Below are 25458 nucleotides of genomic sequence, written 5' to 3' on the forward strand. Positions count from 1 at the left end.
AGCAATAGTGTATACCAGGCACCATAGTAAGTCTTTTATTTACATGATTTCATTGAGTTCTCAGGATTATGGTTCAAGATATTCTTATTCTGCTTCATAGATAGGGAAACTGATATAAGTTTAAATAATTTGCCTCTGGACACCCAGTCAGTATGTGGGAAAGTCAGCATCTGACTTGTCTTTAATAACTCAATTATACTGCAATTAAAATATGCGTCTATAATAAATAATTGGGACACAAAAGAACATGTACAAATGTATTTCTATAGGCATTTAAAAATATTCTAAATGAACAGGGGCGCCTGGGTGGCTCAGTCGGTTGAGTGTCCAAATTCAGCTCGGGTCATGATCTCGCGGTCCAGGAGTTCAAGCCCCGCGTCAGGCTCTGTGCTGATGGCTCAGAGCCTGGAACCTGCTTTGGATTCTGTGTCTCCCTCTCTCTGCTCCTCCCCCACTCATGCTCTCTCTCTCTCTCTCTCTCTGTCAAAAAAATAAACTTAAAAAAAATAATGGCATGACCTAAAAGTTATAAATAAAAAAAAATATTCTATATGAACAAAAAAATTACTTCATTCTCAAGCATCTTAAAAAATTAACGTTTTTTGTGAGACTATGATTTCATTACTATGACATTCAGTAAATAAGAAACAAAAGGTATCATTAGCATACATTTTTTGTCCTCTATCTTCATGACAAGTCATTATATGCATAAACACAATTACGTCTATAAAGAATACTATGTGGTGCCTGGGTGGCTCAGTCGGTTAAGCGTCCGACTCTTGATTTCAGCTTAGGTCATGATCTCACCGTTCATGGGTTCGAGCCCCGCATCAGGCTCCACACTGACACTGCCAGGCCTGCTTTGGAGTCTCTCTTTCCCTCTCTCTTTGCCCCTACCCTGCTCACGTGTGTGCTAAGTACATAAATAAACTTGAAAAAAAGAGAATAATCTCATTAATCTCTATTCTTTTACCTTTAGAAGCTTTTGGCACTAATTTAATATTTACCAAGAAAAATAGCTGTAACTTTCTATATTATTATTTGATTAATTCCACAAATATTCCAAATATTGATAATGTGCATATATTAAAGTGGGCCCTCAGGACAAACAGAAGGGATATAACGATAAGTAAGACCTGATCTTGCCTTTTAGAAGGCTACCCTTTAGTTGGAGAGAACATACAATTATAGAAGACAAAAGGCAATGATTACAAAGCAGAAACACATACCATATTTTGGGGACCACCAAAGCAGTTGAAAATAATTCTTACTGGAGTACCCAGGGAAGGCTATAAGTGAATAAAGTGGTAACGAGCACTGCAGACCGGAAAACCAGTATGAGCGAGGATAAAGAGGAGTGGTTGTTCACACAGGGTGCTCGCCAGGAGACTGCTGGGGAAATGTACCAGAAAACTAGAACCTGGTCAGAAACAAGAACCCACAATCTCCTTGTCAGCTTGCCCTTCCACTACTTGCCCTTCCTGTGTTACACTCCACCTGAAGTAAACCCCTCCATTCTCTAAACACACCTCCTATCTGCCTGCCCTCTCTGGACAATTCAGATTTACCAGCTTGCTCTTCTCTGCCAGAAATGTCCTCCTATATCTAAATATCAAAACAAAACAAAATTTTACTCTTAAAGTCTCTCCTGACCTATTTACCTAGACACAATCTTCCTTTTTTTGGAAAAAAAAAAAAAAAGTTTATTTTTGAGAGTGGGGAAGGGGCACAGAGAAAGGGAGATAGAGAATCCCAATAATCTTTTATTTCTATGTTCTGTGTGTTATCTTACTTTGTTACCAATATTGTATAAATAATCTCTTCTTGATGAGACTGTAAATTTTCTTGGAGGAAGGTCCTGTCTAATAACACCTTCAGATTACTCCTTCACTCAACAAAGATGAGAAAAGTATGGCCCCATCAAAAGAAGTTCCATGTCTGCCCCCAGCACAGAGGAGTGGTAAGGCCTTACAGCCATACCGCCTGGGTTTGAATCCCAGCTTCTCCACTTAATTGCCAATATAACTTAGTATCTTCGACGTTCCGTCTCCTTACCTGTGAAATAAGGATGATGAGAGCATCAATCTCTGTTGTGAGCCAATGAGATTCATCCCATTTCTCCACAGTTACTTGATACACAGTGAGTGTTCAACCAAACCAAATACTTGTTCAGTGGAACGGCATTACTACTTACCACCCAAGAAATGAATACTTTCAACATCAACTAATCAAAGAAATCAGAAATGAGTTCTTACAGTGAAACTACCTAAATTTCTAAACTTATAAAATAAGGAATTAAAAAAAATCCAATTGTTAAGTAGCTATATAGAAATGCTTGTGCGTGATGGGACAAGCTTCCAGAATTTCAAGTCTACAATTTTTCAAAATCCATTATACTACCTAGGTAAACTGGTACTTAGTCTTTTGGCTTTCCCTTTTGGCATTAAAATGTGTGTGACCAACAGTAGTCACCATTTATTTGTACAGCTGACCCTTGAACAACACAGGTTTGTACCACACAGGTCTATTTATATGCCAATATTTTTCGATAAATACAGTACAGCACGGTAAATGTGTATGTTCTCTTCCTTATGATTTTGTTAACATTTTCTTTTCTCCAGCTTACTTTATTGTAAGAATATGGTATATTAAACACATAACACACAAAATACATGTTGACTGTTTATGTTATCACTAAGGCTTCCGGTCAACAGTAGACTATTACTAGTTAAGTCTTTGGGGAGTCAAAAGTTATATGCAGATTTCTGAATGCACTAGGCGGGGTGACTCCACTGCCCCTAATCCCTGCACTGCTGAAGAGTCAACTACACTTTAACACAGCTCTCCTTCCACACTCATATTTGAAGACAAGTTCATCCTCCATTACAGAGATACTTCTATACAGCAGCACAAGGCAGAAGCCAGTAAACATAGAACATATGTAAGTTGCCGCTTTTCATTTTGTGGCTGTGTGGAAAGGAGAGCTAATCAGAGTCAGGCTTCCTCTAGGAAAGGGGCTCGCCCTAGCAAGGCAACAGCAGCTACTGGACTCACAGCCCAGCCCTACCACTTACTGGGTCACTTAATCTGTCTGAGCCTCTGTGTCCTCCTCCTCATATGTAAAATGGAGCTCTTAACAGTACTACCTCATGGGGTGTTAAACGATTCACACTCACGAAGTGTTAGGACAGTACCTGACACACAGTAAGCACTCAATGATAATTCCGGTTTCAAAGCCTGTATCTCCTAGCCCAGTTCCACAAACTATAGTGGGACTGGATGCCACCAGAGGGAGGAAAACAATCTCCCAAGCTGTCTCAGCGGTGACTGCTCAACAGAAGGTGATTTCTCAACTTGTAAGAATCTCAGATCAACAGCCTCAACCATCAGTGGTGCCTGGTGACACGCAAGAGCCACAAGCCCTTTTCCCCTCCTCTGTGACACACTGCCAACTCCTCCAGACTCAAGACTCAAGTTCAGATAGGACCTCCGTCAGGAAGTATTCCAGTTAGATCCAAGAGGTTAAGAGTGAAGTAAAATGTCAGAAATGGGAAAGGGTCAAAGAAGGAGAAGTAACCAGCTTAGAAATATTGGACATAATTAAAGAATCATTCCTGAATTACATGTATATTTCCGTTCTTCTTCCCCTCTGGTTCTGGATAAACCAGAGAAAGGAAACTCATGTTTCTTGAGAGCCTACTACAGGCCAGGCACTGTGCTGGCTGCTTTATACACACTGGCTCAGGCAATCCTCTCAACACCCTCTGACACCTTTTACAATTCCCTTTTTTTGGTGAGGAAATAGGAAGAGGTTAAATAATCTGCCTAAAGTCACTGCCAAGTGACTTCAGCATGCTGACAAATGGAGTCTAAATACAGATGTTTTCCTGCAAAGCAGATGCTCTTTCTTAATCGAGCACACTGTCTACAATACTTTGTCCCCTTCAAGTCAGGACTAAACCAAGATCTAAAGATAAACATGTATAATCAATAGTTAACAGGAACTATTTTACTTCTACATTTCATCAACTACATACCGTATTTTTTTTTTTTTTTAATTTTAAAGAGAGAGAGAAGGAAGAGGAAAGAGGAGGAGGAGGAGACAGGCAGAAGGGGAGAGAATCTTAAGCAGGCTCCATGCTGAGCTCCAATGTGGAGCTTGATCCCACGAACCTGGGATCATGACCTGAGCCATAGTCAGACATCCAACCAACTGGGCCACCCAGGTGCCCCATATACCATATTCTTTGTTACCCAGCAGATGTGAACTACTGATATCCCCATGGTCTCTTGAAATCACCCAAGATCTCTCTCCAAATACCAGAACATATATGAGCAAATGAATGTTCCTTTGTTACACACACTGATACATGTCTAACTCAACATCACATCACAACACAAGGAGAAAATGAATCGGGACATATATACACAGAAAAATAGCTAAATTTCAACTGTGACAAGGAGAGGACAAAGGGATGCTACAGAAAAGTCAGAGAAAAATCAATATTCTTTCTGTCACAATGGCATTCCAGAAATGGCCCCAAGCCAGGAGTCACCTGGGAATGGTCGCTGCAATGGACAACTGTCTCTGACAGAGATATGTTTTCATGCATCTAGAAATAAATCCAAGGCCAACTAGGTGGGCTAATCTCTTCCTCCAAAATACCTTCAGGTTACTACAAGAGACACTTGAGATAAAGCTATGTGGTAAACACCAGAAAGGCCCTGTTATTACAGAATACAATCAGTGAATCGATAGCCAGACTGAGCTAAAACCTCTCGCTTACCAAACTCTTGTTACTTATTTGACAAATGTCTGTTGAACACACAATGGTGTTGAGTATATAAAGACAGACAAGCCATAATCCCTCTTTCTTACAAACTCACAATCTACCTGGGGAAAATGTTTTTAAATAATCAACGACAATGAAGTGTGATAAGTGCTACTATGCAAGCAGTCCGAATAAAGACCCCCAGGGGAGTGCAGAGAAGTAATTACCACGTCCTGGAGCAGTCAAACAGCCTTCACAAGTGTGTGCTGTGTGTGGGTGTGTGTTCGCACCACAACAACGGTGACAACATAAGACATGAGCTGGCCTCAGCAAAGGCATGGAAATAAGGCAATGGTGCACAGCAGAGTCCGAGAATGGAACAGTGTCTGTTGTGGCTGGAAGGTATGGCAAATGGCTGCAAATTCTAATGCTTCTAGGGTTTGAGTGAATGTCAAAAAAAAGAGCAAAGCAAACCTGATGATAAGGAGCAGTCGACACTCTGCCTCCGTGTCTGATGGACAGGAGGAGGCTGCAGCAAACTGGAACAGGCTGAGTCAGTCACGAGAAAGCAGAGGCTATGAGCCCCGGCCAATTGTTGCTGTGCAGAAACTTATGTACCTGCTTTTTCAAGTGAAAACAAATCCAGATTTCTATCTTAACTTTAAAAGTTCATCTTGAATTTAAACGTTTATCCAACAGATGAAAAATAGTTGAAAAAAACATCCTACAGGTGGAAACAAAATCTATCTGCGGGCTGGCCTCAGCCTGGGGGCTGCAAACCTACACCCTCCGATGCTGGATGTAAAGCAGAGGAAAAAGGCAGGGGATGGAGGCTGGGGACAGATTGTGAATGCCCTTGAACACCACACCACGGAGTTTGAACTCCACCTTGGCACCCGTAGGTGTCATGAAAGAAGATGCACAGATCTGTACTTCAGACAAGCATCCCTCAAACCGTGTCTCTAAGAAGTGCTGCTGGGAAGTATGGTTTGAAACAACTGGCTAGTGGCGTCATGAACATGGATTATAGAAGAAGGGACTGAACACAGGGTAGACCAGCTATGAGATAATTACATCTGTCCAGACGAGAAGACAGACACGAAGAACGGAAGACGGCTGTTGAAGAGAGAGTGTGGCTCTGGGTAGAGGCTGTGAGAAAGAGGGAGCAGCACAGGAAAATGACGGATGGGCACCCTCGGACACACACTGCGGGACTGAGCTCTACTCGGTCACAACGCCGGGACTTCTCTCTTCCTTTTTGTTTCTGTCACAGATTTCTCAAAAATCAGAATTACAGTATCGTTCCTCTCCCAGACCAAATATGGCTACTACTGCAGCAGACTTTTAAAAACCGGCACTAAGTAATTAACAGGGAGGCTGTGATGGCTCATTCTGGTGTTAATGTTAAACCGACTGGCTACAGGGTGCCCACGTTAAATGCTCTTAAACATTATTTCTGAGCGTCTGTGAGGGTGTTTAGCATTTAAATCGGTAGGCTCCATCAAGTAGACTGCCCTTTCCAATGTGGGTGAGCATCATACAATCTGTTCAGAGGTATTTAGTGTCCTGTCTTTTTGCTTCCTGTCTGCTTGAGCTGGAACATCACCGAATCTCCTGTGGCCTTTGGACTGGCATTTAAAACCACTGGCTCCCCTGGATCTGAGGTCTTCTGACTCAAACTAAATTTTACCACTGGCTTTCCTGGGTGTCCGGCTTGAAGAAAGCAGACTACGGGACTTCTCAGCCTCCATAATCCTATCAGCTAATTTGTCATAATTAATCTCTATATATAACATATTCTGGTGGTTTCTTCAGAGAACTCTAACCAGTACAGGTGCTTTGCAAACATTTAAGGAATTCAGCACAAGAATGAGAGCATGAATTCAGTTTGGTTAAAAAGAAAAAATTTATCCCAAGAATAAAGGTCACCTCCAGTTGCAGAATACATTCCCCAGCGATGCCTAGGATCTGGGCTTGATCACTCACACAGACACTGACATTTCTGAAATTCTTTCAGCTTTCTTCACTTGGTGCTTTTTATGTATGTTTTCTACAAAAACAGTTTTAAAGGTACAGCATTTTCACGAAATAACTGATTTTTCCTAGTATTTTTTACTTTTTTTTTTTTTTTTTTTTTTTAGCAAGACTCACCTCTGTGTAGTAACTGCTTCAGTTGACAAGTTTGGTAGAATTCTCTGGTAGTCAGCATTACCAGGTATCTTTTCCTGTCCTATCAGAAACTCACTTCCATATTTTTATTCTTAACACAATATACAACCTGAGTACTGTGTGATACCACACTACACTATGCTGTCACCACCCACCAAAAAAGTGAAATTCAAAACTGTTTCCATGAGGATCTGGGTGAGGATAATGTCATGTTGGTTCTGTCCTCATGCACAGTTGCACCAGAATTCGAAGGTTAGACGCTAGCTATTCGTGTGATGAGCTTAACCGTTTGATTCTGCCTGGGTCCTCTTGGACCTTTCCTCACTTCATGAGGAGATGTGGCAAAGCCCGTAGTACAATAGTATCTGAGAGACAAGACACAGGGAGACGGAGAGAAGGACCTGGAAGGCTCCAGGGAGACGGCAGGCTGGGCCAGCACACATGAATCGGCAAAAACTAATGATCTGAAACGACATTAACAGAAGCCTTTGGCATTTCAAAATTCAGACTGCTTCTTCTCCACCACACGAGCATCATTCTGTCTCCCCTCTCCCCAAGCTAGCTATGTACTGGCTCGATTATACATTTTTGTTTGTCAGAACATACACAATACAGCTGTGTTTGGCAAAAAATAACCGGATGGATTCACATGGTGTTATTCTGTACCTTAATGTTACTGAAAGCTACCACAGGTTTCATAACCATGCTATCCATCTACTTAGGGCGATGGAAGGCAGAATGAAATAGGGCCCAACAACTGATAAATACCCTTACCTTTCAATTTATGCCTAAACTCAGACCATTACGCTTATGCCACAAACCTCAACTATGCCATAAACTTAGGCAGAGCCTTAAAAGTAAGAAAAATGTATCAGAGGACTAATTGAATCAACACAAGAAAACTCAAACTATTTCACATTAAATCTTCAAATCAGATTCCTTTTCTATTGGTCTAAACAGGGGAAAGGGCTATTGGGACAGTCCTTTAAGGATGAGGCTGAGAGGAATACAAGGAAATCAGTATGTCATACCTTTGGCAACATTCCACAAGGAGGCTGTTTTTCACCCGACTGTAAGCTTCTTGCATAAAGGGAACATGTATTACTCACCTCTTTATCCCCACAGTACTTAGAACAGCCTCTGGTATGAGTAGGCTCATGGTAATGGCTACCAAGCTGGTAATTAAAATTCTCCAGGAAACAAAGTTCTTATTCAAAATTAGCCTCCAGGCGTATTGAGCACTTCTGAAGGTACCGTTGTATTGGAAAGGGGAAGGTACCACTCTATACAGAAAGGGGCAGCTTCATAAAAACAGTCGAGAACACAGTCTTGGATGACTCTTTTTTTTTTTTAAACCTAAAAAGTAAAGGGGATTTGTGCACATGGAGGCTTAATGTCACATATGGGGGAAAGCTAGGAAAAGAGACCAGGCAGGATGAACAGAGAGTGTCCCATGCAGCAAAGAACTGTGTCAGAGGAGCAAAAGAAGTGAATTCTGGGACCGTTTTCTTTTGCTTCTATCAGCACAAGAACAAGGATACAGAGGGCCGAAGCTCAAATGGGATTCAAAGCACAAGAGCGCCTCCATAAATCACTGAGCTGGTTCACAGTATAACTACCACCAACACACCTCCGTTATCTCATTTGGTCTGCCACCAAAATGAGTTCTAGTGCTTACTAGAGTTACTCTAGTGCTTATGAGTTACTAAAGGATTACCACCCGAGAACCTGAGCTTGTACTAGAGTCTTCCTTAGTACTTTTCAAACTTCTTTAGCCACAGGATGTTTTCTTCAAATAAAATTTTACAAAGAGCCTTGATGTATAAACAGGTAAAATCAGAACTCCTCTGATTTACTGCCCAGGTTGCAGTAGGTGGCCCAGAGTCCTGTAGCACTTTCGACGCAAAATTTGAAAACTACTGATGGGTCCAAACTCCTCATTTGACAGAGAGGTTAAGCTGCTGCCCAGGCAGTGAAGGAAAGAGCCAGAACCAAAATCTAGGAATGCCAACACCCAAAAAGGGCTCTTCGCCTGGTATTCCATGCTGTTTCTAAAACACAAAGGAAGAGGACAGAGTTCATACTTACCATCTTTGTTTAGCCATTGCTTTCTTGTTCTGTACAAAAGGAGCTTGTTGTGGACATACGGTAGGAGGAACTTGACACACCAGCTTTCCACACCAAGTTTGTTTTCTACCAGGACTATGGGACTCCGGTTATACCTTGCTTCAGGACATGGGATCAGACCAATCTCATCTCTGAATATGTAAAACATAAAGAAGAATTAAAGATAAGACTGCTAGCTTTTCAAATCCTCCAGAGTATTAAAAAGAAAAGCAACATATTTCCCTCTCTTAAAAATAGTATTTAGCTCACTTGCTGGATTAGTAGGCACTAAAAAGTTTTTTAATACAGACTATAGTACAGGAAAATTAGTATGCTGACTCCCCATCGACAGAAATGAAAACTGGTCTAATCTTTGGATGGAAATATGAAAACGTCTTTCAAAATTTTAAACTGCACATACTCTTGACCCCCAGTGATTCCACTGCTCAGAAGTTATCCTAGGCCAAAGTATATCAATGGGATGTTTATTGCAACATTGCAACACAATTGCAAACAATCTAAATTGTGTCAACATAAGACAGAAGAATGTGGCTTATCCATGTGGTAGAGATGTACAAAAATGAGGCAGACTGGCATACACTGGTTTGGAAAGGATGCCAAGATCTGTGAAACCAGAAGAAGAGCAAAATGCCCAACAGTGTATGGCACAAACATATATAATTTTTTTTTTTTTAGAAGAAGAATCCCAAGAAATTTGGGGACAAATAATTTTATTTTTATACAGTTTAAATTTCCTAATCATTTGAATGTATCATTTCTATTTTTTAAAAATGTCAACAAATGTACTTGTGGGTTGCCTAATAATGTATGAGCAGAAACAAATTATCAAAAGACGTTATCTTGTCAGTGAGACTGTGGGCCTCTTCTTATGATCTTTTATACATTATTAATAAAAAAAAAATAAACACACACTGATAAATGTTGCTGACACAGAAAATACATTTTAGAATCTGATCATTTGCATTTAAGGTGGCATCTTCTTTCAAACCACTTCAACTTAGTTGAAAATTTACATTTGAGGTGGAGATTTAATAAACAGAATGTACAGCCGCTGACTTACATAGGAAATGAACCAGCAAGCATAAAAATGGTTTTGCAAAACCTGCACATGCCTTTCAACTATAAACAAGTTATGATAACTGGCTACATTAAAAAAATAGAAAACTGGTTTTCAGAGCTTATGTATGACATTATCTATTATGTCCCTGGGATTCCCCGACCAAGAACAGAGTAGTATGACAGATGCAAGAGGGGGAAACATGTTCAATTACAGGTTATAAGAAAAGCCCTCTTTTTTTGTTAAACTGGCGGGAGGCTATGGAACTAAAATAAAATCCTTCCTGGAAACTCTAAACCGGAGAGCAGAGCGCAGAGGTACGCTACTTTCAGTAGAAAGTAGCTTCCTTAAGGACAGAGGGATACATCAATAAACAAGGGTACTCTACGGGTTAAGTTACTAACCATTCTTTCAAGGTGATTTAACTTAAGGTAGATTTTGAGACCTAAGGCTTTTTTTGTCCTGACCACTGGTCCGGTTGATTCAGAAGTGTGCTGATATACGACGTCGGAACTATTTAAACATTTTCTGATACTGGGTACTGTGTTAGGTTCTGAAAATGCAAAAATGAATAAAACAAGGTGGACCCAGACTTCATAGTGCTGACAGTTTTGATGGAAGTGGTATCAATATCTATAATAAAATGTTACCACTGTGCCATTCCAGTGGTATAAAGAAAGTGCTGTGAGAAGAACTAAAGCAATGCCGAGAGCACACCTGAGCTCCTCATCCAGTATTCAAAAATGTTTTTGCATTTGTGTTTGGTTAATGTAAAATCTACCTAATCCGCTATTAGGATAACTAGCCACATCCAGAGCTATCCCTAATACGTGGCTGAATCTCCGGCATTTTCTGGTTTTCAGGTTTTACTATATAAAGTAGAACATTTAAAAATTAAACTAGAATTACAGTAAAACAAAATAAACTCACCATCATTATTTTAAGGAAGTCTGATCTCTGAGATCTAATAACCACTTATAACACTTCAAAGAACTGCAGAAATCAACAGTACAAATGCCAGAGTAACAGGAATAAAAGAATCCTATATTCTGGGTACATCTGCGGGGGGGGGGGGGGGGGGGGTAAATTCGCCATGTAAAAACCTGCCTTGCTCATTATTTATACCAAAAGTAAAATGCCCAATTAATAATCCGGTACCTAAATGAAAGGACAGAGCCATTTGCACAAATAAAAAAACACACTTCTTTAGTTGGGTACCATTCTCCCAGGAAATAATTTTTAAAAACAAGAATGCCCTGATACTGCAGATGCACAGTAACTGCCGCCGAAAGGCCGGTTATTGTGAACTTGAGGAATAACATTCAAATCAATCGTTTTCAAAGAATATCACTTCTTGACTCTCCAAAAGAACATTATATCTGATTTCCTTCTTTTTAAAAAAATTTTTTTGACATTGATTTATTTTTGAGAGACAGAGAGAGGCAGAACATGAGCAGGGGAGGGGCCGAGAGATGGAGAGACCCAGAATCCGAAGCAGGCTCCAGGCTCTGAGCTGTCAGCACAGAGCCCGAAGACACGGGGCTCAAACTCACAAACCCCGAGATCATGACCCGAGCCAAAGTCAGACACTCAACCGACTGAGCCACTCAGGTGTCCCTGATTTCCTTCCAATGCAGAGGGCCTAAGTCCTAGTTTTCATTTGGCCTCTACGGACCTCACTTTTCCTCATTTGTAAAATGGTGGAATTGCATTACATCTCTAAGGGAAATGGACTGCTAGGTCTCATTCAGCTTTCAAATTCTGACTGAGAAACCTGACAGTTATTCTCATGTAAGGAGAATGAAAATGGCTACATCGGGGGAGCGAACATTAAAAGAGAGGTAGCAAAAGCACTCGATCTTCCAAGGTCCAGGGTTCTCGCTACCCTCTGGTCCACCTCTAACAGTCCAATGTGAATGTGGCAAGTAACTGGTCATCAGTTCCCTCATCTGCAATACAGGAATAACAACGCCTGCTAGGAAAAGCAAACACAAGGTAAAGTATGTGGTAAGCTATAAAGTGACAGGCAAAGATGAAGCGTATTATCTTTAATTCAGTAGAGCCTGAGGCCAAAGAGAAAAGTTACTCGATTAACAGATGGGAAGCTGAAGCAAAAAAGTTAAGCCTTTGTCATTATTTGACCCTAAAATACAGTGCTTTGCTGCTTTCTAAAAATATAACATGTACTTTAGAAAGATAGGTAGGTCAGTAAGCTTCCAAGTAACAGTGTGTTTGACTTCAGACTTCTTCTATGCTGAGTCCCTGAGGTCATAGTCCACTTTTTTTTTCAGACAATTTGGAATAGGATTCCAGAATCATTTTAAAATTGGAAGGGACCTCATTCCCCCAGTGTCTCATTTTATCAGACAAGGAAACTGAGGTCCACTGAGGTTAAGATGATCACCCAAGGTCACATGGCTAATGCTAAGTTAAAAATCTGGATCTCTTAATAGTTAGCCCAGAACCCATGATGTTAATGACAAAAACATCAGTGAAAGCAAGCAGAATTTAGATTAATTCCTTCCAGATTTCTGGGAAGATTTCTGGCTATTTAAATTCTAATTTCGTACTCAAGAAAAGTTAGAAAACTCGGGGGCAAAAAATAAACTAGAAGTCTTTTGTCATCCCTCTACACTACTGTTTGGGAATGCATTTTTTTTCTAAATGTTTCACAGAAGTGGGATTATAGTGGGCATACTCTCCTATAATCCTCTTTAAAAACAACAGTTCACATTAAACATTTTCCTACAGAATTGATTTTTATATATTAATATAAATGGTTGCAATGAATGTGCTATAAATATTAAATACAACTCCAGTTACTTCTTTGTGAAATAATGTTATAAGAGAAACCTCTGACTCTTTCACCACCACCAAATTCCAGTCTTTTTCAGGTTTCTGGCAATTTAGATTCCTGGTGTTTAACAAGCACACTCAACACCTGTGTAACCAACGTCATAGGATTTTTAAAGACATGAAGGTTTGGAATGGTGAAAAAGTTCTAATACTAAAGAGATACCACGAAGCTCACTTTTTAGGTTACCTTCGAAGGCTGCTCCAAAAAAAGAGCAAAATGGAATGTACCAACATATTTACTTGAAAAGATCATCCACAGCATGGTACAGCTTTCTAAGTGCTTCACTTCACAATGGGGATCCACTGGCTTCCAGATGAAGTTCAAGGTTCATATAACACGGACACTGACTTTGTTCCTGATGTTTGGACAGCTTCTCTTGTCTGCACTTTTTAGAAACACCCTCAATTAGAGTAGGCCCACATATTATTTTCAAAAGTAGTATCACCCAGTTTCCCTTTTAGGTGAGAAGAACGGTCCCCAAATACTAAACTGATCCTGTAACATGGAGTGACCACACAGAAAACAAGCCCAAGGATTCTGGAAACGGTACAAATCTTCTTAATCTAATAGTCATTTTGTTATTTCTTTACCCTGGAAATCCTTCCTAAATGACTAAATAGGAGAATTAGTGAAATATCTAACCCTTTCATATAGACAATTAAAACTACCAGTGATTAAATCAAGATGTTTCAGAAACTTCATAGGCTTTCTCAATTCTAAAGAGTACTAATTTCACATATCACTTACTGGACTTATTTTTAAAACAGCTACATAAATTGTTATTGTTTATTGAGTGTTCATTATGTGTACTGCTCTGTGTTTGGTTTTACATAAACTATTTCATTTGTTTCATACAATAATCTCATAAAGCGGAAATTTTAACCCTTCTTTATAAACAGTCTTGTCTAAGTCTACCCAGGTACTGACAAGCCAAGATTCAAATTCAAACTTTTACAACTATACTATTATTTAAAGAAACACATAAAAAATCAAGTGTAAAAAGACAATTAGGATTGTGGTTTCCTACTCTTCAACTCAACTTACAGATTTGCCTTTCCTTACTACTCCATTACTCAAAAATTTCCACTGGGGCCTCTCCACTGCCGATGCAGTGTATTTTCCCTGACCCAGCTCTTATCTATCCCTCATGTCTCAATTTAATTGCTATTTCCTCAAAAGAACTATCTTGAGCTTCAAATATAAATTAGTTCCCTCTGTTATTATTCTTTCAAATATACTTCTTTCAGGCTCTTCCCATAATCTGTGTGGTTTGTTCCACTGGGCTAAGGACCATGTGTGATATGTTCACCAACCTTCACCCCACTCCTAGACCTGCACACCCAGGGGCTAGAATTCTATCTGTGAAATACAGGTGCTCTTTTGCTGAATGCATACATGGAATGCAAGAAATTAAGTCAAGGACTTCCATAATTTGACTCTACTGTATCTTTTCTATCACATCTTGCTGGTTCAGGTTAATTTCCAGTTCCATGTGGAGGTGGCTCCCTCTCTGAAACTATAAATCCTGCCAGCCTTCAAAGTTCAGCTCAAAGCCCACCTCCCCTAAGGCCCTTGGCCTAGACATACGAAGCCTTCCTTCTATGTCTAATACACTCACACAGCACTTGCTCCCCATGCTGCTAGCCCAGCCTTTACCACTAACTGCTCTGCCGTAAATCCTAATTTACTATTCACGCAGGTGGGTCTTCGTCTCTATCTAGAGCTACATTGTGCAATACAGTGGCCACTGGGCACATACGACCCATGGGTAAGTCAAACGACATTAAATACCATTTAAAATTCACTTCCTCATGCACATTAGCCACATTTGAAACATTTTATAGTTACACATGGCTAGTGACTACCACACTGGACAGCACAGAAATGGGGCAATTCCACCATCATAGATATTTCTGTGCCTTGAGTATGAGAACTATATTTTATACTTCTTCCTATTCTATACCATGAGGATACTACCCACAGCATCTCATAAACAGTGAGAGTTCAATACATATTTTAAAGATTAATAAAAAAAAATAACTCAGTAGATAAGAAACCTTTGACATGACCCTAATTACGCCATAAACATCTGTCTTCCACGTTAGCAAAGGTCTATACATTAAACTATTGTTAGTCCCTGGGTCAAGCCTTCAGCTGTTTTCCAGTGGTATTCTCTAAGAGTCAACCATACAAATAACATTTCTATGGTATTTTTCAGTCTATGAAGTACCTCACATTCATCATTCAGTTGGCCAGTACAGTTTTCTGAGGAATACGGAAATTCAGGTTAAATCTAGTATCTACCAAGTGGCAGATAAGGGCCAGACACAGCGTGAGGTGATTTTCCTGTGTTCTCATCAACCTCACCAAATCAAGAGGAAACTGAGGTTAACAGGGGGTAACCTATCCACATCCAACTGTAACAAAATCTACATCTTAACCAATGCATGTTCGACTCCTCCTGGGAAGCACTCTTACAGAAACAAAGTCAGTATGTTTAATGGAGTGGATGTTGTCGAATAAAATTACAAACTATCTTGTGTTTGAAGAAAAAAGAAAACAGAAAGTAAAGAGAAAAACTTTTCTTGGTAATATGGAAAAATATAGTTAGGTACTAACTTTCAAGATAAACAATGCCTTTTTCCCCCCCCCTTTAACCAGAAATACAGCCTGTTTATTCTGGAAGTGAGAGGGATAGATTACGGGAAGAAGTACAGGCAATTTTGAAAAATCCAAATCAAACATTTTGAAAGAATCTGCGCAGTAATACTACTGAAAATATCATTAGTGGAGGAAACATATACTAAAAAATAGCTGAGGATTAATATTAAGCAATGAGTTATTTCAATTCTTCAGGCCTATACTATGTATCATCATTTCAAATTATTTCAAATGCTCAACTTATTTCAAACTATTAAATCTTGAATGATCTAAGTGTTTATTGATAATATTAAATCTGGCACTGATAGAAAGCATATTAATGAGATTTCACCATTAAAAATAAGATTGGGGGGCATCAAAGTCCTTAATGAGTTTCAGTAAATAGGATCCAGAAGAACAAGATGTGCTCCAAACTGCACTGTCTCAACCCACCAAGCTAGTGAACACTCAATCTCAGTTTCTTCAAATATAAAACACCGATGTGCTTTTTAAATCTACCGCACAGAAGAGAAACTACTGTACTTGTTAGACTTCTTTCTAATCTCTGCTATAATTTCTTCAAGAAAAACAACATCATTGATGAGAAAAGAGGCCCTTCACTTATCCAACTTTTTTTTTTTTTTTTTTTGAGGTTGTCTCTTATTTACACCCAAGCTCTCATTCATGAAAAGGGACTGCAAGACTGATATACAAGGCATCAAAGCATTCTTCAGAAGACCCAGGACCCACTATGGTGACTGCCAGGAGATCATTCCCAACACTCCCTCAAAAAAAGGCAGCAGTCACAAGGGGAAAGGAAGTGGACGCTGTCAGAGGCAGCAGGTGCGTTCTGAGGCCAACAGCCTTTTGTTTTTAATGAGGCGCTGTTACGGTCTCCAATTGTGTGCCACAAGGGAGCAAGACATCTGAGGGCTTCTTAATTTCTAGAAGCATCATTTAGATGTAGGTCTGCTACCTTCTTTAGGCAGAAAAGCTTAAGGGTGTCGGGCTTAAAAGGCTTAAAAAGAGTAAGTATTCATGTGTCCCAGTTTAAAAAATAAATTATTAGGGGAGCCTGGGTGGCTCAGTGGGTTAAGCATCCAACTCTTGGTTTCAGCTCAGGTCACGATCTCATGGTTCATAGGTTCAAGTCCCGGACTAGCCTCTGCGCTGACAGTGTGGAGCCTGCTGTGGATTGTCTCTCTCTCACCCTCTCTCTCTGCCCCTCCCCAACTCATGCGTATGTGCGCTCTCTCTGTCTCTCTCAAAATAAATAAACTTAAAAGAAATAAAATAAATAAAATATTAAAAGAAAAACCCCACAATTAGAAAAAGTGAAAATACAGTAATATAAAACTGGATTCCATGACTCTTTCTTTTGGTAGGGGAGGGGGCAACGAGAGAAGGGTGGTAATTAAACACTCTTGCTTCTCCCGACTCTTCTGTATACTGTAGACATTTCTTTTATTAGCTTCCTTTTTCGCTCGTTACATGAAAGCAGAAGTGTCAGAAAGAATACAGTGTCTTCTAGTATCTTCCCAGAGTACTCCAAGTACCATGAAAAGGAAGGAGGGAACGATACATGTGTCAGCCCTGTGGTGTCCTACTTAAAGAGGGCAGCAGTGTCAGGATAAGAACAGAGTGACTATGTTGCCTGTAACTATGAATCAGCTAACGCTACAAAGTGTCAAGTTTTCATCCGCTTTACACCAGACCCATCCGACACCTACCGAAGCTACACTCCTGAAAATGCCCTGATCACCTTCAAAGCAGGATGTTTCATCCGAGTCCTTCCACAACCTTGGGACAAGTGAGGCGAAAGTCAAAAGCAGCCTCAAACTACAGGGTTTTCTGGTCCACTGAAAATAAGACGATCGGTGACACTGCCCCCCCCCCCCTTACCATGGGTCCGGGACGAACCTCAAAGAGTTGTATTTACAAAGCATCTACAGAGCCACATTGTGTGTGCCCGTGTACCTTCCGCGGATGCAGGATGTGGACACACGGGTGAAGTCCTTCGAGTTGCAAGAACTCCTAGGGAAGGGGTGGGAAGGAGGGCAAAAAAAGTCGCTCCGTTTTGATTTTCCGAGGTCACTTCTAGGGACTCGCCCGCGACCGCGTTCCGGTAGCGGCAAGCGGGCCCTGCGGCGGCCGCCAACACTCCGGCCCGGACCTCGCTCGGTCCCCTCCGGCGAGGGGCGCGCGGGCCGGGACCTGCCCCTTAGATATCAGCTCGCGGCTCGGCTCCGCCCCTGCCCGCCCCCGAAGACCCCCGGGGGCGACCGAGGCGGCGGCGCCGCCGGCGCCCGACTCACATGTGCGGATTCCTCCTGAAGGCGTTGGTGATGTCCTTCACTACCCGCTGCACCAGCACCGCCACCTCCTCGCTCGTCTCGGCCATGTTGGTGGCGGCCGCGGCGGCTCGGGCGCGCCTCCGGGAGAGCGCCGGACGGCCGGCGGGAGTTCCGCGGGGAGCGCGCGCGTGTGCGCCGGTTTGGCCGCGCTCCCGCCCCCGCCGCAGTCGCGGCCGCCGCCGCAGCCGCCGCCGCCGCCGCCGCCGCCGAGCACTTCCGGGTCACGCCGCCGGAGGCCGGGGCGTGGCGCCAGCCGCCCACTGGGGCTGAGGCCGCCTGGTTGGTCTCCGACTTTTGCTGGTACCCGAGTTTCCAAGTGTCCCGGAAGATGCTGCAGAGTTACTTGAGGTCAATGTTTTACACGTTTTATGTTAATTTGTAGTCCACTCAGGGCCGAGGAGGGAGGAGTCTTGCTAAAGTCAACCTTCCGGAGCCAGAGTCGGTCTGAACCCCACCCCCGACGCCGCCGGGGCCACCCACTGTCAACTGCTCTGGGAACCAGCCCCCGGGAGCTTCTGGAGGAAAGTTTAACGGAGAGCGCAGGTCCTCTGGAGCTGTTTGTCCCCGAGTGTTTGAGAGCCTCTTCTCTTTATTTTCCCAACTGGAGGGACGAGGCGGTCCGCAGACGCTGGTGGCGGAGTGAGCCCCAATTGGACCGTGTTGGTGACCTTGTTCTGTACCCGCGTGCCAATTTCGCCCTCCGAGCAGCCATTTTCAAAAACTGAATTAAGAAAAATTTAATTAATCCATTAAAAGAGGAAAAGGGAAAGTTAATTGCCACCTGGATATAGGGTGTGGACATACAGAAATATGTTTTAGATTTTCTACTTTGAGTGTACTTCATTTTGTACACCATTTGGCGTGCTTTGAACGTTGCGTGTCAGTTTGGGAGTTAGAAAACCAAGATCCTGACGAAGTTTGCGCTTCATAGCCATTAACCTTGCTACAAAAAATTTTTTAAGAAAACCTAGCTTTCTACTTCATTTAGATTTTGAAATGCCATAATTTTCACAGATCAGATTTCCCTTCACCCTTCTGTGGTAGAAAAATCTGGGTGCCTTTGGTTCACTTATTTTTACTTAATCCTTGCTTGAGATCCGTATCTTTAAAAAAAAAAAAAAAACTTTTAAAAATCAAGCTCATAGTCTGTTTACTGTGAAACAATGTGGCACATTTGAAGTAGGATTGATGATTGTGAAAGTAGAGACCATACATTTGTTGCCAAATTAGTGAGTGAGAAATATAAACGAACTATATCCAGCGGATGCTATTCCCTGTGGGTATGTTTGTAAAGGTTAGTTAGACCTGCTGTCTGGACACCGGCCTTCTGGTTTTAAAAGAAATGAATTAGAAGGTTCATAAAATTGTATAAAAGCCAGGTGGGACATTTGAGGAAAAGGAAACAATCCTTAACCTCTTGACAGGTTCCCAAATGAGGCAATGACGGGAGTGAATGTGTGTTTAGATTCCAAGGCCAAGGATTACTTCAGATATCCTAGTTACTCTTTAAGAATGTGATACCAATCCTCAAATGGTTCGTGTTACAACTGGCAAGCCTTCTTCGTCTTCACTTAAAGCCTTGCATCCTTTCCTAACAAAAGATGGAAAATAAATCCTGACTTCCCAAAAATACAAACATTTTTTTTTTTTCAGAGACTTCCATTTTTATCTTAAAAATCAGTGGGATTTGGGGGCACTGGGTGGCTCAGTCGGTTAAGCCTCCAACTCTTGGTTTCGGGTCAGGTCATGATCTCATGATTGATGAGTTCAAACCCCACATCGGGCTCTGCCCTGACGGTGCCGAGGCTGCTTGGGGTTCTCTCTGTCCCATCTCTTTCTGCCGTCCCCGACCCCCGCCCCTGCCCCCACAATCTCTGGGTCTCTCCAAAATAAAACATTAAAAAAAATGAGATTTAAATTTTTCACTCTAATATATTTAACAGGAAAAAAACCACAAACTTTGTCCTTAGATCCTGAAGTAAAATTGATATTCCAGAAAGATAATTAATTTTTCTGTTTTTCTATTTACGCCCTCCCACAAACACACACCTAGGTGCACACACACCTTCTTTGAACTCATTTGAAAGGCATGAATTATATGTCTCATGTTTCTTCTAAGAATTCACAAATTGTTTCACCCAATTTTGGATTTATGTTTAGAACTCAAATTTTTTAGAATTGGAGCATATTAGAACTGTAATCTAGCCCTCTAATTTTGCATATAAAGAAATAAATTCAAAGAAGTTAAGAATTTAAATTTATGAGACTTTATAATGATATGTATCTAAGGAGAGGATGTGATAAATTTAGCATGATTTGTTGAAAAGATTTGTTGAAATCTTTTGTCAAAGATTTACATTCAGGGATCTGCAAAATATATTTACTGCTAATAATGAAATATTGTAAATACCTTAAATGCCCAACACTGGGAATTGAGTAAATTATAGTAAATCTATAAGATCAAATACTATTCGTCATTTAAAAGCACATTAAAACTAAAAGAGTATATACCAAACTCTTAGTGGGAGATATATTTATAGGAGAATTTTACTAAGTAACTCAAAGAACAAAGTATAATATTTATAATTTAAGAAGAATTTTAGAAGTTTATGTTAATAAAAATATTAGTCAACTATCTCGTATGCATATTAATTTTCTTAGAGATATTGATTTTTAAGTGACCTCTAGTTGTTCACATATCTGTGAATATTATTTTGACAGTCCACCCCCCCCCAAATCATGCTTTTCATTGTTTTAGAAGACTATTTGATAATGGGGAAAAGGTAGATACATAATGACAAAAAGAAATACCAAAACAGCATACAAGACGATGCTAATGATGTATATGTAAAACAAATGGTATGTAATATCAATGTAATCACATATACATACATATAATAGACTGGGAGTTTATAAACTGAAATGTTAACAGTGGTTATCACTATATGATGGAATTACTTGAGATAATTAAGGCCTATGTACATTCTTTATGTTCTTCTGGATGTTCCAGATTTTCTATGATGAAAAACCTAATGTACGTATTAAGGGCCTTGGAAGGAAAGAAAACAAGGTGATTTTAATGATGAGCCTAGTAATTTCTTTCGTGAAGTGCTGTAAAGAAACTTATAATCTCTTTCAGTCTTCACTCTATTATTCTATTTCTAACACTATGATGTGTTGTTTATTTATTTATTTGGGTTGGACTCCATTTCCCATGGTAACGTTACACAAGATAGAGTGTAAATAGTACTAAACCTGTTCTCGCCGTGCGCCGTTATTACAAAAGCAAACTTCTTTCCACCATTAAGAAAAAGTAAATGTTCAATTTTAAATGATTCCTTATAATATTACCATTGTAAGTAACTATGTAATTACAGTGTGCCAAACCTCAGCCGTATCACTATCGTATTAACCTAAAATCCAAGAATTTACTGGCAAAGAAATAGAAGGGAAATAAGGATGCTAGTCAGAAAGCTTCAATATCAATGTCCTTTAATGAATTCTTAAAAGAGGCCAACAGGAGTGATAATCATTTTTGAAGTTTTTATTAAACACCACTTCAGGAAAAAGAAAAGAAATTAGTAAATGATTTTTTTCTTTTTTAGAGAGTGCACATATGAGCAGGGGAAGGGCAGAGGGAGGGAGAGACAGAGGGGGGAGAGAGAGAGAGAGAGAGAGAGAGAGAGAGAGAGAGAGAGAGAGAGAACCTTAAGCAGGCTCCATGCTCAGTGCAGACCTCAACACAATGCCTGATCTCATGACCCTGGGACCATGACCTGAGCCAAAATCAAGAGTTGGTCACTCACCTGACTGAGCCACCCAGGTGCCCCAATAAATGAATTTTAAATGGCATGTGCGTTAAACTGAGGAGAGTTTTGGTATACCCTTTGCCTTGGGGTGTGGGTTTATTTTCCCCAAAGAAAATTTCATGGATAATGAAGTATGATTTTTTTTAAATATGTACTTTCAGAGTGAGAACATGCATGCACAGGAGAGGGGCAGAGAGAGGGAAAAAGAGAGAATCCCAAGCAGGCTCTGGACTGTCTGTTCAGAACCTCACAGTGGGGCTGGAACTCATGAACCTTGAGATCATGACCTGAGCCCAGATGAACAGCCGGATGTTCAACTGACTGAGCCACTTAGACGCCCCTCTCAAGTACTATGTTTTTACACTTAGTTGATATTGTTAGCCCTTCATTAATTGTTGAGATAAAGATGAGAATGCATTTGATACCATCTTTAAACTTGGAAGCACTATGTAAATGATTACTTATTTCTGTGACTAAAGAAAGCCTCATTACAAGTAAATCAGTATTGGGGCACCTTGGTGGCTCAGTTGGTTGAGTGTCCCACTCTTGATTTCAGCTCAGGTCATGATCCCAAGGTCATGGGATGGAGCACCTCATTGGGCTCTGTGCTGAGCACAGAACCTACTTAAAATTCTCTCTCTCTCTCTCTCTCTCTCTCTCTCTCTCTCTCCCCCTCCCTCCCCCCTTCTCCCCAACTTGCATGCATGCTCTCTTTCTCTAAAATTAAAATAAAATCAATAAGTAAATCAGTATTAAAACACAACAGTAAACTAAGATAAGGCAAATACTAACCTTCAATATGAAACTCTGTTTAACATTATTAAAGAAAATTATACTGATTATAAGCCTCCTACTTAAAACATGAAGGTTTTTTAACCTGACAGAGTTGGTAAACGTTATCAAGATGCTAATCATGAAGATGATTTAAATAGGCAGTTAATGCTGATATTAGAATCCCTGAGGTTACAGAAGTGAGGATACTAGTTGCATAATAAGGTTTTTGTTGCTGACCAAGTGATGTTTTATTTTTCTTGACATTTGATAGTCTGAAAATATCATCCTTTTGCTTGGCCCTCTTCTTTCTTCCTGCCACAGAGGCCCAGGAGACCCATGATGTAATCTTCAGAAAAGAACAGAAGAAGCTGTGTGAGAGAAAACACAGAGAAAAAGAGGTGGTCCAGGACTTGTATGTGGAAATAGCTGGGAGATAGGTATGTTTCCATAATGCAATGAATGTTTCATGTATACTGAAGATGTCAAATTGTTGTAGGAGTTTTCTTAGTAATATGCCTTCTATTGGATGGTTAAGTGAAACAAGTTCCAATTGTGAGTACATTCTTAGGGCTTTTTTTCTGTTTGCTGTTTTGTTTGTTCCTTGGTATAAATATTATTATATTAAAACCTTAGAGTTAGGTTAAAAAATCATTTAGAAAGTTAGTAAAAGGTTCATTTGACTACAGCAGAGTTTCAGTCTGAGACTTCTTCAGTAATTGCCTAAAAGGAAGACAAGGCTGGGGCGCCTGGTTGGCTTAATTGGTGAAGCATCTGGCTTCGGCTCAGGTCATGATCTCACGGTCCATGGGTTCGAGCCCCGTGTCGGGCTCTTTGCTGACAGCTCAGAGCCTGCAGCCTGATTTGGATTCTGTGCCTCTTTCTCTGTCTCTGACCCTTCCCCGCTTGTGCTCTCTCTCTCAAAAATAAATAAACATTAAAAAAAATTAAAAAAAAAAGTAAGACAAGGCTGTACCTCCTCTTCCTTCATCTCCTTCTTAATTTACAACCCAGAATTTTGGTTACAAACATATACCATATTTCTCAGTTTCTTCTTGTTTTCCTATTTTAAGCCAGTGCTGACACTTGTCAAAAGTAACGTTAGGCCAAAATTACCCATAGGAAATGATGAGCATTCTTTGTTAAATACTGAATTATGTTCTTACTTGAGTATAGCATTTATAGAGAATTATAGTCCCATTGTCTAAGTTTTAGGAAGAAATGCCATAGAGTAACCCCCCAATTTTTGCTGACTTTAGGCACGTTAATTTCTCTGGTAAGTCTCCCAAATCACCATCAGTGTGCAAAAAGGCCAGTGCAAAATATGGGCTGTTTGGTTTATAGATGGAGAAGGATGACTACCGTTGCTGAAAGAATGAGAGTCCAAGCAGTTGCACTTATTTATTCCACAAATTTTAATGACTGTTGCTGTGTATAAGATGCTGTGTCAACGGTTGGGTATACAATGGTGAGAAAAACAGACATTATTCTTGCCTTGTTGTGGGACTTACAGTCTGATGGAAGACCTACACAATATTCAAGTAAACAGACAAATGTATAACAACAAACTGTAATACAAGGCACAGAAGGGAAAGGCAGAGTACCATGACAGATGATAATAGTGTGGGGGTAAGAGCATGGCTTTAGAAAATGTGATCAGGGAAGTCTGTTCTGTGTGGTGATACTTAAGCTGAAACATGAAAGATGAGAAGGAACCGGCCCAGTGAAAAGCAGGGAAAGAGCCACACCAGCAGTGGAAACAATATGTGTGAAGGCTCTAAGAAGAAAAGAGCTTACATAGCCTGTCTCAGTAACCAAAAGAAGACCAAACTAGTAACTTTTACTGGCCTGACAATGTTTGTAAAGTGATTTCAGATTCAGTATTGCTGTCACCTGAATGTCAACTATAAGCATTATTACCTAACTCCAGTTTTTCTTCCTTTCTATATCCTTTTTGTTTTCTACATGCTACACTGGGCAGCTCACTATGGACAGCTCATGTTGCATGGTTACCTGGTATACCATGAATCAGGTATTTAGCCCGGGCAGCCCAGTAGCAAGCCTGGAACTATTTCTCAAATGGGTAATATTTATCTGTAGAAGATGAATAGGTGGCTTTTTCCCCAAACCTTAGGGAAAAAACCTTTTTCCCTAACCTTAAGGTATTGCCATGATTTTTTCCTCCCTGCTATTGGGTCTTCTGGATCATATGGCCCAAGATCAGCTTTCCTGGAAGCTCTGGGGTCCATTCAAAACTATGAATTACTCAGAAAATTACTCAAACTAGAACATTCACATGGAGTATATCTTGCCTCCTGAATCCAAAGTGACCCATGTGTCTCTTTTTCAGTGGCAGAGTGTGCAAGATGAAGCAACTTGCCCTTCACCTTGGTAGAAATATTTTGACATGTCCCAGATGACTGAACTCTTAGCAACTTCACTATGATTTCAGTCCCTTGAATGTTTTAAGGTTTATCTTCCATCCCCTGTCATATAAATTCTTCCTAAGGAATATAGAGTATTTGCTACTTACTACACATGAAGTCAAATACCTCAGAGGAAAGGACTAAAACTGTCATTGTATACTCATAGACTTGCATATTCTTGTCGCATATATCACATGTAACTAATAGTTGTCTTATTCATTCAGGATCTTTACCCTTGTATAGAAGATTAGCTCCACAAGGGCTAGAACCCTGTTTGTCCTGTGTGGTGTTGTATCCCTGTGCCTCGCCTTGCATGTAGTGGGCTCTCAATTAGTACTTAAATGAATGGATAGAGGGATGAAAGGAAAGGTTGAGGGGAAAATAGGACAGGACAGAATAGCCAACACATAATATAGATGTAATAAAGAAGCAGTAGAGGAAGTCACCTAGGAATTTAGTCAGAGGCTTAATCATAG

The 25458-nt window shown here is 40.5% G+C and overlaps 2 protein-coding genes across 9 annotated transcripts in view; one reads left to right on the plus strand and one right to left on the minus strand.

Moving 5' to 3' along the window:
• Positions 1 to 18130, minus strand: part of PTAR1 (protein prenyltransferase alpha subunit repeat containing 1) — a 50631-nt gene extending 32501 nt beyond the window's left edge. For 4 of the 7 annotated variants that reach the window (XR_006210325.1, XM_042963427.1, XM_042963431.1 and 1 more), the window contains exons 1-2: positions 17938 to 18130; positions 9030 to 9199 (exon numbers count right to left, since the gene is read on the minus strand). Coding sequence is in view for 6 of the 7 variants with exons in the window: in XM_042963427.1 (XP_042819361.1) it covers positions 9030 to 9199; positions 17938 to 18023 (256 nt within the window). In the remaining variant the exon portion in view is untranslated. Of the gene's footprint in view, positions 1 to 6923; positions 6998 to 9029; positions 9200 to 13168; positions 13223 to 17352; positions 17391 to 17542; positions 17597 to 17937 lie in introns of those variants that run through there. The other 3 variants (XM_042963430.1, XM_042963429.1, XM_042963428.1) reach the window with 3 other exon arrangements.
• A 76-nt stretch (positions 18131 to 18206) lies between these two features.
• The window catches only part of CD4H9orf135 (chromosome D4 C9orf135 homolog), a 206336-nt gene continuing 199084 nt past the window's right edge, over positions 18207 to 25458 (plus strand). For both annotated transcript variants that reach the window (XM_042963637.1, XM_042963638.1), the window contains exons 1-2: positions 18207 to 18324; positions 22881 to 22996. The gene's annotated coding sequence lies outside the window, so the exon portion shown is untranslated. The remainder of the gene's footprint in view (positions 18325 to 22880; positions 22997 to 25458) is intronic.

Source organism: Panthera tigris, chromosome D4 (assembly GCF_018350195.1).
Source record: "Panthera tigris isolate Pti1 chromosome D4, P.tigris_Pti1_mat1.1, whole genome shotgun sequence".
In the NCBI taxonomy this organism is placed as follows: Eukaryota; Metazoa; Chordata; class Mammalia; order Carnivora; family Felidae; genus Panthera; species Panthera tigris.